The 13,118-nt window shown below is 41.7% G+C and overlaps 1 protein-coding gene across 1 annotated transcript in view; it reads right to left on the bottom strand.

Annotated features, from left to right (window-relative positions):
• The window catches only part of slf1 (SMC5-SMC6 complex localization factor 1), a 30,210-nt gene that overhangs the window by 10,216 nt on the left and 6,876 nt on the right, over positions 1-13,118 (bottom strand). Inside the window, exons 14-17 of the mRNA XM_038703640.1 lie at positions 12,726-12,835; positions 8,960-9,030; positions 4,267-4,359; positions 2,243-2,425 (exon numbers count right to left, since the gene is read on the bottom strand). Of these exons, the coding sequence (XP_038559568.1) occupies positions 2,243-2,425; positions 4,267-4,359; positions 8,960-9,030; positions 12,726-12,835 (457 nt within the window). The remainder of the gene's footprint in view (positions 1-2,242; positions 2,426-4,266; positions 4,360-8,959; positions 9,031-12,725; positions 12,836-13,118) is intronic.

The following is a 13,118-nucleotide window of genomic DNA, read 5'->3' as shown; positions in this document are numbered from 1 at the left end:
AAATTAACTATAATTAGTCAAACCGAGAAGTGAGCAGAGGCAGAGGTATGTTACAAGGGAGGCTCGTTCAGTGCTGGTAAATGGCACCCCTCCCCATACTCCCCGAAAACACACACACACACACACACACACACACACACACACACACACACACACACACACACACACCCAGCTCTGACACCCGTCACGCTCACTTCAACCCTCCAGAGCTCAGACTGTATGTGGCACACAAACATGCAGACACACAAAATACGTGTGTTGTGACACATTTCCACAAAAACCTGCATGTGAGTTTTGCAAGCGGCGGATCCTGACTCCTCTAATCTCGTCAAAAAGACATTAACAGACATCTTATGAGGTGATGCTGTAATCTGTTAGGACAGAAACTGCAGTGCAGGGTTGCATGAGGATTATGAAGACAAGCAGTGGGGGCAGAGAGAGAGCGAGAGAGATGGTATAGGTAGATGATCTAGAATTCAAACAGCAAAGAAGCACACAACTGCTACGGCCTCTGGGGTCCAGTACCAATTCTGTTTGTCTTGGGCAGCCCATAATTCTTTAGGTACTGTAGGTAACCATGGATACCTATTCTAATATATTTATCATTTGCAGCTTATCTCAAACACTACCAATATAAATACCCTCAGATAATACAAAAAAATTTGTATACAACCCAAGTGTAAACATTAAAGGCGTCCAGAGAAAAGAATAACTTTTAATCTTATGTAAGACCCAAAAAACCCACATTTCCCATAATACCAATTAATAGCATCTTTGGTTAGATCCTCCATGGCAGGTAAATGCCCATGTCTTTCAACCTCCAAGTTTGCATCCTGGGCCTTTGGTGAAAAATTTTAGTTTTCAAACCCAAACTGAAAAAAACCCTTATGATGAAATCAGGATTATTTTTCAGACTTTGTGAAAGCACCTGTATAATGACTTCTGTGGCTCCGAAGGGAGCTTTACAGGCTGAATAGTATATGAATAATAATTTCTATGATGGATAAACTGAACTTGATGTGTTAAATTGGTGGAGTGCCCTTTTAAAAGCCCCACCATCAACAGGTCCCTCAGTCTACCAGGAGGCTAGTTAAGATAAAACTGGCCCTGCTAATAAGGTCGAAAGCGCCATTCAATCTGTCAGTAAGCTCCGCTACATTTGTTGGCTACATTAAATAGAAAGCTTGTCTTGGCTACGGCAGCAGTGACATGCAGCCCACCACTGCAGTAAATCATTAGCTTAATGGCTAATTCTACAGATTAGCTCTCTTGGCAGCCTACTGGCTAGACAAGTTAAAGGTGTTTTATTTTAACATTATATGATTCCATCAATGTGACGGGGGCCATTTGGTTTAATGGATTGTTTCAAGGAAGACGGATTACAGGAAAACATATGAAAACAGCTGAGTATATCCCATCCAATTAGAAAACATAAACATGTAACAAACAGTGTAGCAATTTTTAATTAAACCTCCCTGCGTAATGGTACTTCCCATTAAAGCACCAAGACCAATATCAGTGTCACATATTGAACTTGAAAAGATACTACATACAGAACTAACCTGAAAATAATAAAACGGCTTTTCTGATTGGCCAAACCACATTAAAAGCAATAGCCTAACCTAATAAATATGCACCTGGATACACATAGGTGTTAATTTTCATAATAATCCATTTATGACCATTTCCCACATATTATTGTATGTAAGCTCCATACCAGGAGACACGGTACGAGTTAATTTAAAAAACTATCATTGGCAACACCTCCATATCTCAAGTCACTTCTCAATATCTCCTACAGTAACCGCAATTTACTTTTTTGCAAATTCATTAGTATCGTCATTGTGCATCTCCTTTGACCGTTACTTATTCCAGTGTGCTGCTTCAAGTGACTACAACAAGTTCCAAATGATGCTCCACACCTTCATTCGGTTACCCTCCTTCAATAACCCTTACAGTTTTTGATCACTGCACCTACTCTCAGTTGTTCTAAGTACTGTTTATATTGTGATGTTTTAGTTTTGTCTAATATTATTTTCTTGCACTAGCTGTATCTATGCTTTTAATGTCTTGTATTGAAATGCGTTCTGTAGCTGCTTCTTGGCAAGACCGTAAATGAGAATTGGTTCTCAATTGACTTATCTGACTAAAAGGTAAAATAAAATTTTATAAAGATTTACATAAAGAGATTTCTGGGATTTTTATATCATTTCCTCTGGGTGTATTGGTGAAGTTCACCCACCTGCATGCTCCAGTAGCATTTTGGCGATGTCCATGTGTCCGTTCAGCAGGGCATCATGCAAGGGACTGACTCCACCCACCTGGTTATTGAGCACAGGGGCAGGGTGGTGATGTAGCAAAGCCTCCACACACGAAGTGCTGCCATGGTTGCATGCCTCATGCAGAGGTGTCCAGCCTGCATGGTCTACATGGTCAACAACCCAAACACAGAAACAAGCATACAAACAATGCTTAGTTAATAGGAAAGTTGGAGAAATACAATAAAATCTGTAATCTGGTAAGGCTAAGATTTAAGGTTAAATATCTTCTCTAAAATCCATCTTTTAAAAGATCTCTGGTATTTAAAGAATTTACATGAAAAATAGTAACTGAAGTGTGAATTTTTGTAAAGAATTTTGAACATAAAAGCAGTTGAATAGATATGTACATCTCCCAAAGTATGGTATTGGACAGTTTTACCCTTTGACTGGAGCGCGAGTCAATCTCCATAGACTCCCATGTTAAAATACCCAGCTTTACAGCGGAAATAAACATGTTTACAGCCTGGTATAAACAACATTTTTGATCTCTATTGCTATAATTCATGACAATTGTGCAGTGGGTGAATTTTTATATAACTTTCCTGTTTAAGTTCTATTAAGGCTTAAAGTTATGCATTATTAAGGACATGGCTGCTTTGAGTTACATGTGAATGCCCTCTCAAGTGGCTAGCCGCTAGGTGGTTCACAAACCAGGATTCATTTGGCCTGCCTCAAGTCCAACTCTTTGCCCATTTTTGGATTAGTCAGAGTCAGGCACTGCCAAGATGGCGACGGCCAGAGACACCCGCTCTTCAGAAACCTATGGGTGACGTCACGGACCCTGTGTCCAGGTTTTATAAAGTCTATGGTATGATTGGAAACTTATTGTGGTGGGAGCCACAGCTTGAAGCTAAGCTGTTGTTAGCTCTGAGCACTGACAGCTAACAACTCACCTAGCAAATAAGCTCGCAGGGGCTAATTGAAGGAACTCTGCTAAAATTGGGAGAGAGAATTGGAAATTGACAAGACACCTTGCAAAGTCATTGAACTCAATACTGTAAGTGCCATATACACAACTCGACGCTTTGCATGGAAGTCATCCCATTTTTTTTATGACGACTAAAAAAACGACTAAAGTCTTTTCCATTGGCAAGACAAAGGACAATAACATGATTGAACTAAGGCTGCTAAGGACTGATTAGCTATTATGCATGTGCCGTTGGACAGTTTAAAATTCGTTTGGGAGTTACAAATCCGTTACTAACCACCGTCTACGTATGCTTATCTAATTATTCAAAAATCTGCATTTCCAAGAAACATTAAAACAGTCCATCTTATTTTACAGCATTTGTTCCAAAATTTGAACGGTCATTGTTAGACAAGTCTTAACGAAGAAAAAATAGACCATTTGGAGAACATCATAACATAGATCTGTTTTATCTAACAAGAGAGGACTCCAACCAAAAATGTTATGCCTCAGTTTCCACGGGCCTCCTTTTGGGAGACAACTGCAAGGTGACAGCGGTATTTTTACCATTTTGTACATAGTTCTGCCTGATCACATTTTGGACATCACCTCTTGCATTTGCCCCCTACTGAGATACAAGTTAATATAAGCTGCTATTAAAGCGTGAATACAAAATTGGAGAAACCTTTGAAACAGCACAACATTTCCATAAAAGGAGGGCAAGTCATTATATTTGACCTAAAAGGGACAAAAGAAAGTCACACTGAAATATCAAAAGGCATTTAATTCACTTAGCAAAGTCACCGTAAAGCTATAAATCTGAGTCTCCAAATCCATCCCGCTCTTTCTAGACACACCCTTTACATTTTAGCTAAAGGTTAACCTCATGGATGACGCACACGCACTCCAATTTCTTCTCTCCTCTTTTTTTTTCTCCAATGTTAATCGCTCTACGAAACACGCGAGCAAACAGTGGGAGTGAAGGGAGATGACGGTGAGACTGAGGTTACAAGAAAAGGGAAAGCGAGAAAGTCTTACCTTTAATGTTGACGTCCGTGCCAGGAAGCGCCAGGATCTGAAGCACCGTTTCCACTTGGTTCCTCTTGCAAGCTCTGTGGAGGAGGGTCTCTCCTTCAACCAGGACACACACATCGGACAAACACACCCAAAAGAGAGAGGAGGCGGAAGAGAAGAGAGAAATCCAAAATTAGGGTGTGCCCGATGTCCTGCCCATTGTCCCTCTCCATATGGTGAACACACCAATAGAATACCACAGAAATGTCCCCAAACACCAAAAGAAAAAAAGCCTGACCTAAAAAAGGTACGACCCGCCAATGAGGATGCGATTAAAGAAGTGATGAGAAAAAAGGGGGGAGATCTTTCAAGGGAAAAAAATGGGAGGAAAAAAAATTAAAGATGGAGAGTTGGGCTAATTTGCCTCGCTCTTTTCCTCTTTTATAGACAGAGATTTTCCACTTACAACCCGAGCCCAACAAAGTTAACATCGGGGCAGTCTGCGAGTGAGTGAATGAATATAGTGGTGAGAAAGTCTTGCTTCCTGTCCGCTCATCCCTATATTGTTACTTGAGTGGAAGTTATGGTAGACAGCCCACGCACAAAGCCTCCAAAAGGATTCTTCACAGATCCAGGGTTCAAAAGCTCCGCTGGGCATTGCAACTGTCACCACGTGATATTTAATCAGCAAACTACCATTGAACAGGCTTGGAAAAAGAATTCCATTTACATTTTTAAACACAATTTTCTTCTCCCCTCTTCCTTTTTTTCTCATCTTTACCCCGTCCCTCACTTTTTCTTGATACAATATTAAACCAGGAATATATTAGGGGGCCAGAGCCCCCTCTTTTCATGTATGGCTGAACTTCAGAGGGAAGTTAAAGGCCAAGCATGAGTGGCTCTGTGCTTGCCAGTATAATACAGAACTGCAAAGCCCGTAATAAATGCTTTACTAGCTCTCCCCAGGATGCCACGCCTGTACAGGGGCTCCACTCCAGCCTGCAAAGACCACAGACTGGGGCAAAAAGAGGTGGAGAAGGAGAGGGGAGGGAGGAAACGGGGCAAGAAAGAAGAAGAAGCGGTGGAGGAGAGACTGAAATGGTTTCCTGCATTTCAAAGCACATAAGGGGAGTATTGAAAATGCTGGATCCTATTCATATTGAAGAATTCTTTTCTTCCAGGAGGTGTCTTTGAGGATGGAGAAGATGCATTATATGCCATCCACCGGTAGTTAAGAGGTTGCAGAGCACACCGGAAAAAAATCTGTTTATCAAATAGAGGATGTTTTGATGCAAAACCTAACAAACTGTGGGAGGTTAAAAGTTTTGAAATGGACACATTTTCTAGATCTGATTATGTGCAATTCAGACACAATTTCAAGATACACAGGTACATACAGAATATTATATTTCTCTGCACATTTCAGTTATAAATGTTACTGCACAAACCTCTACAAAGACTCTGCATTAGATTAGATAGATGTTGTAGTTCTGTCACACCACACAACGCTGCCAAAATATAAAAATTTTTTTGTTAAACCACATAGTTGACCTTACAGATATATATAAAAATAATATTTTACTTGTCCGTGATTGGGCTGTTGAGGAAGTGTAATGGAATAATGCTGTCAACTAAAAGAGACTAAAAAGTCATTATATTTAAAAAAGAACGGTCACTTATTTGCTCAACGAATTCTAAAAAAAAACAAGCACTTGATTGCAAGTCTTACTTTCGTCAGGTGGAGTAATTTTGATATGCAACTCCATAAATCATGTCAGTTCAGTAAATGTATTGTGATTAAACAGTAATGTCTTGCTTCGTAACCTGGAATTATTTGTCCAACAACCTAAATGCTAAAACGAATGACTGAAATCACTAAAGTAAGGAACTTTCAGACAAAGAAAATGGACCTGCCATGAATTCAAATCACCTCTGCAACTGTTCAGCAGAAAAGGCAGATACCATTAAGACACAAACTACTGAAAAATTACAGCTTATATCACTATCCAGTGCAATAACCCACTATTCTGTATTCTGTGTGTTTTATATTATATAATACAGTATGTGTTGCACTGTGGAAGTCATGTTTTTGTACATGTAACATCAGAAAGCAGTAGATCAATGAGGCAAACCAATATGTCCAATCTGAATTCAGAAACACCCAAACAGAGGGTGGACCCCTGCCCAAACTACAGTCCCTAATGAGTAAGTTGTACTGTGTGGCACGACAGTGTTCTACATGGTCTGCTCTGCTATTACCGGGCTCTAAAACGCTGTGATTAGACACCCATTCTACTACACCCCGTGTGTACACATCCTCGCAAATGCCATGGCCAATCCACGCACTGTTAAATCACTTTAATGGCTCCAATTTGGACACAACGCCTCTATTATAGGGGTAATTGCATGCTCAGCATTTACAAGCACGGAAAGGATAAATCGGCCTGTCCTTTCTATAAATCCCCCGTTTCACACTTTAATAGAAAAGTTAAATGTATGTGTTGCTCTTTATATCCCTCAGTCTGCTTGCTACACTCCCGTAAAGTGTCGCTTGGCCTGCCGATCCCTGGACCAAAAAGCTGCTGGAAGCCTGTAACAATGCTATTTGTGAGGAATGTGTTAGAAAAGTATTCAGTGCCAGTTATTGGGTATATTTAAAACTATTTGAAGACTACAGCCATCGCTGGCAATGGCAATGCGTTAATTCCCCCCAATCATGATTACTGCAGCTTTCATTGTGCCTCAAAAGAATTTACTGGCCTTAACGTAAGTGAGCATCATTTTAAAATTCCACTGGTGAACATTTTAATGTGGGATAACTCCATTTAATCAGTTAAACAAAAACAGTGGGCAGCAACAGAGCCCCTTGATGCCCTTCCCTCTGCAGACAGGATACAAACACAGAGGGAGAGAGTGTGGCTTGAATTGTACATTGCTCTAGACAAAGCGATTTGCCAGGTGAACAAATGTAAATGTAAATAAATGTAATGTAAAAGCCAGACTCACAGAAATCTTTTGCCTGCTTTTTGTTGTACTATGGTATGAACATTTCTTAACTGATGTCACATAGAGGTGCAGTAGGAGTGTTCACTACAAATCATTGTTTAGAAACACACGAGTGAGACGTCCTTAAAATGCTGACAGTATGACAAATGTTGCTGCACGACAACTTGGCAAACGTCTGCTGCTGAGGAGGACAGTGTGATGCATTCGAAAGCTCCAGAAGAAGCTACTAACGGACCTTGTGGTCTAAAATGTTGGGTTGTACCACTCAGCTCAAAGGGAATGTTCATCAGTTTAACCGGTTAATGGGTTAGGAGGAGTAACTTCTGACCGCGTTAAATATATTTCGATAGAAAAGAATTACAATTTCATCATCTATCAAAGTACAAATGTTTTAACTCTTTTAAAAGAATTTCTCATTGCTGGAAGTTTCCTGGAGAAGCTTTACATTCCCAAGAACAATAAGCTCTATGAACTATGCTTCTTGAATGATGGCTTCAACAGTTTGTTTCAGGATGACATGAAGCCAAAAGCAAACATAGTTTAAGCAATGAAAAACACAGCAATTCTTGTGTGACAACTTACATACAGTATACACGGGCTGATTTAGATTGAAATCTCTGCCTAGCTTCCAGAAGCAAATACAGAAACTGAAAAAGAGAAGTTCATCCCAAATCCCTCAACCCCTCTCAGCTACTCTGACAAAAGATACTGAGGTTCCAGGAGGCGAGACAGATGTTCTAAAGCAAAAAAGTGCAGCATATAAGAAAGCAAGCTTACATATGTGGGTAAAAAAAAACCTGTAAGCGAAAGAGAGGAAGGGAGAGAGAGAGAGAGGAGAAAGGGTTGCGGTGGGATGGGATGAGAGGGCGAGAGGGGAGGATGCTGTGCCGATGGTTCATCAAAAATTAATGCCGACCACATCGGTATAGAGATCACGTAGTGGAAAAACAACACATGCCAACAGCCTCGAGTCTCCTGCCTCAGCCTTCCCTCCCTCCCTCCCCCACTCCCTCTCCTTTACCCTGCACCCTTCTTTCACAACGGCACCAGGCCTTTCTGATCAGGTGGAGGGGGGAGATATGAGCTCTGACACCTTCGAGAGTTCACACAGAGTGCCATGCCTCTAATTGCAGGAAGTTCCACCAGTGCAGCCGCTGTATATCTGCAGCGCTACCCTAATTGCTGCATTTAATATCCCTAAAATGGAGATCTGAGGCGCACTTTGCGTACTAAAATGTGTTATTGTTTTGTGTGAGAAAGCCATTATTTCTGTCCGTGCCATTTATTTATTAATCTATTACTTTTTTTTTTTTTTTTTTTTTAAAGGTGAATAAGACATGAGGAAAAAGCAAACAAAGAGCACAATGTTGAATTTCAATTCGAATACAACAAGTGGAGGAGGAGGCATAATACAGAGGTGGTAATACTGCCCAAACTCTGCCCCGAACATACGCGACAGGCGGAATTATGCAGCCAAGTCGCCCTTATAGCTGACTAGATGGAAGCGTGTTCCGATGCAAATCAATCACTCTCTCCATACATTATGTGCTCTTCATTAAATTGAAAGTGATGACAGCGCTATCATGTCCCTCTTTACTGATGACCTAGTGCAGTGCATCAGTCCATTAAAAGTCCACTCCTTGCAAATGTGCAGCTATATTTTCAAGCAGCAGAGTGTGCGTGCGTGCGTGCGTGCGTGTGTGCTCCGTACCTGCCGCGTTGACTCTGTTCAAACCTCTGGGGATGTTCTCGCTCTCCAGGCTTGTTTCAGAGCTCTGAGTACTGTGTAGAGTCAAAGCACATGGTCAAAGGGGTTGTGAGAAAATTTACGTGCAAGAAATTACATGATTCAAAAAAACAAGTCCAAACAACAAACAAACAAGTCCAAACTTTCAATAACTGACCATTTCAGCGTGACAGCGAGGAGACCTAGTGGTACGGAAAGTTGAATGAGCATCACTGTACTGTGAAAAGTGCCATTAGCAAATGAATCCCTTGTGGCACTGTATCATTTCATATGAAATCTGACAATATCTGTCAAACTCCTGCTGTTTTGACCACACACACACTCACTTCACACACCCAACCCTCCATTCCTGTCTCCAAAGCACTTTTCCTCCCACTTAACGCCTCAAACGCACAGACGGAGAATTCGATGTGAGCAAGCACATTAGGAGGAATAACTAGTAAAAGAAAGTGAAGCCTCTTCAAAGTAGTGGCGTGCTAATAGCTGTGGGCTGTCACTAGTCCTGTGAGTCGGTATGGGAGATCTGCCTGCATGAAGCCTGACAGGTGTCTTGATTGTATGTGTCTGTGCACGTGCGTGTGCGCTGCGTCGAAGCGGAGTGCCATCCGTATTACAGGGAAGAGGCTTGTTCCCTGGTAATTGGCTTGTTCAGAAGCCAGGAAGGAGCTCCCAGCAGTGAGGAGGAAACACACGTCCTGTCACGTTGCTTGTTATTAGCAGGGACAAGGCTGAGAAGAGATGAGACGAGTTCCTTGTGTATGTGCGTGTGTGTGTGAATGAGAGAGTCCATAAGAGTGTGTGTGGGATAAGGACGTAGCACTTCTCATCTCAAACCCACTTCACCCGAGTGTCCCCTGTCCATATAGGCTGGCAGCAGTGGAGGATGACAGTACTTGGCTTGTATATGTCCTGGTCTCTCCTTCCCTCATGGCCTATATTAGGTGGCCAGCATGCTGTCAGTGGCCCAGCTATCAATTCTGGGCCTGGAGCAGCTTGCGTCCTTGGAGGCCAACTCTTAAGAAACTTGTTTGCAATAATGGAGAAGTAAGTAATGGCAAAGTGCATGTTGAATGCCACAGCAAGAGAAAGCAATGCATTTTGCATTCATTTTCTACTTTCTTTAATTCTACCAAAAAAACAACCGCTAATAAACTCCCCATTTCTTTTATGCACCCCGATTGTTAAAATATTAGTGGAGTGGATACAGTTACAGGCTCTTCTTAAATCTGACACTGACTATATCCAGGCCTGGTCAGTAATGTAAGAAATGGCGTAGTTACAGGCATTGAAAATATAAGCAAGGCATTGAGCTTGATTAAGCCAGCCGGAGGAAACCTTAGTTTAATTACAGCTTCCCTTCTGCTAACAGCATTCAATGCCACGCAGCCGGCCGGCAAGTCAAACGGCCATCTAGACAGTCGGTCAATCAGCCGGCCTGTCAGCTTGGTATGGCTTGGACGTGTGCCCCGATGCCAGCCTGTCTGTTGGTGCGGAAGAAGCACACTCGCCATCTCTCATATACAACTACAGCAGCTTCAAGTCACAGTAAAACAGGCTAATGTGTTCCAACAGCCAGAAATGAAAGCTAAAGGGGTCCTGTGACTCCTCTCAACCTTTATGACCTGCTCCGGCTCTTTTCATGAATCCAATACTGAATGTCTTGCCAGGATTTCGTCTTGTGTTCAACTGACAGTTTAAAAAAAAAAAAGGCAGATAAAACAGAACTGAAACCATTTAACACAAACACTTCCCTACTGAAAACACACTTGTGCTATATAAACTGTTCTCATGTATTTTACCTCGTTAAGGACGATGAATTACTGACAAGTGTTCTAACAATAAATAAAGTTGATTTCTTACATCAAATATTTAAATTATTTAACTAAGTCATAAGAGCTCCAACAATGTAGAGAATTAAATGGAAAATGCTTAAGAGATTGAGGAGTGTGTCAGACTCATAAATGCTTCAACATAGGATGTGTAAATTGATTAAGAGTGTCAACATGACTGAAAATATGTATAATATCATGAATTCAACCATGAAAAATGAGCAAACAAGATTTCCTTTTGGTTTCTGTTCCCAATTTATCACAGGCTTTGTCATTCTGATTTCATTCTTTATTTTGGGGTCAAATGATTTTACATGCCCTTTGGCATTTCTTTATCTCATCCACACAGACTGCATTCCTTGTTTTCTTCAGTTTTTCTCATGTCTGTGTCAAAATAAACAAAACCCTTAAAACTGTGGGGAAACCACAAAGTAGAAAGAGAGCAGTGGTGGAGGGAAGAGGAGATTCTGGTCAGTGCGTGAACCAGTAGCCTTCACGTGAACTTGCTCCCTGGTGACTCCTGCCCTTCTCCAGGCCAACTACCTGCTGGTGGAACAGCAGATGTCTGATGCGGAGTATGGAGAGTGTGTGTGTGTGATTGAATTCAGAGAGGGATTTAGTATGCGAGGGCAGATCAAGAGAGGGGGAGAAGGGGGGTGAAGGCTGGTGGTCGCAAGGGAAGACACTACGGCCTAACGGGATATCGTAGTCTGTCTATCTGTGGGCTTCCTGTCCAAATCACAGTGTGTGTGAGGAGGGGGTCTAACCTCCCTTTGCACCCCTCCTGTCAGCCAGCACACACTGATAGGATCAGACCTGGGCATGACCCATCACATGCCAACTCCTCACGCTCCATCTGACCTCCATTTGCCTCTCTCCAGCTTTCCCTCCCATTCATGCATCTCTGCTCCTCACCCATAACCCCCCCCCCCCCACACACACACACACACACACACACACACACTCTCTCATCCTCTCTCCAGGTGTTCCTTTGTTCCTTGTAACTCACATTTCTCATCAGGTCTGTACATTTTCACCCATTTTGCCTCATTCCGTCTACCCTTAAATCAATGGGTTGAAGCCTGACAATGGAGGCAGAGTAGACTGCTGCTTGAATAGTTATTTTAGACACACAAAAGCAAATGACTGACAGAGACAGCTAATATGACAGGATCACAGAAAGTGTTGTTTTTTTTTGTTACACAGCCTTAGTGAAATCTGAACATGTATGCCGTTACACCCACTTTTGTTTCATTTTGTGCACTGTGCCTTAAAGAAACCAACTTTTGGGGAAGCTACAAGCCTCACTGACAGAGAAAGTAGTGGCTGGATTTGATACATTCTCAAAAACAGGCATTAGGACACAGACACTAGGTTTTATCTCATTCTAAGGCAGGTGGCCTAAGTCTTTTTTTAATTACTTAAAATACTGAGTTACAAGAGTGGGAACAAGAGAGAAGAGCAACAGAATAATAACAGATTATTATTATTATAATTTTTCCCAATTATTTTAATTATCTGTATTTTTTTAAATAGCACAATTCTTCTGTTTATATACATGTTTTTATTTAATAAAAGGCCTATTGAACTGAATAGACTTGTAATGAACTGCACACACTGCCATTTCAAATTCCCAGGGTGATCTTTAAACTTTAAAAAAGTATATTTACTTGAGGTTTGGTAGATTAAAATGAAGACCATGAAATGAGAAAGCACTTGCAGGTTCAAAAATATGTTCAGGTTGGTCTAAAATGTATTTAGATTCTCAGACTAAACTATTGGCCCTTGTACAGCCCCCCATCTCCACATGTATGTTCTCACATGTTCTTCTTCAGGCTCTTGTGAACATGTGCATGAGAGAGACTAACAATGGTATAGACAGACAGCTATGTGTAACTGACCCGCGACTGGTCCCATGGCTGGTGCAGCTGTGGGAGGTGGGTCCAGTCCTGAGGTGAGCACCGGTGGGACTCTGAGCCAAACTCCCCAGAGCAGGCAGGTAGGATAGCACCTGTCAGAAGTCAGACACACACACACACACACACACACACACACACACACACACACACACACACACACACACACACACACACACACGCTTAGACAGTGCACGTGGATGTTTGTGTGTGTTTAGGGACTGAGGAGGCACAAAGACACCAACCATGAGTGAGAAATCCAGATGTTCTACTGCAACGTAATATAATGGGTAGAACTTATCAGCCATCTTTGTCTCTGCAGCAGAGAACTGTAATATAATCTATACCACTTTTCACACAGACAAGTTAACTAATGCA

Source organism: Micropterus salmoides, unplaced genomic scaffold, assembly GCF_014851395.1.
Source record: "Micropterus salmoides isolate LMB-PRFRI ecotype aquatic unplaced genomic scaffold, ASM1485139v1 Ms_hic_scaffold_7, whole genome shotgun sequence".
NCBI classification, from domain to species: domain Eukaryota; kingdom Metazoa; phylum Chordata; class Actinopteri; order Centrarchiformes; family Centrarchidae; genus Micropterus; species Micropterus salmoides.
This window is presented reverse-complemented; position numbering and strand designations above follow the sequence as displayed.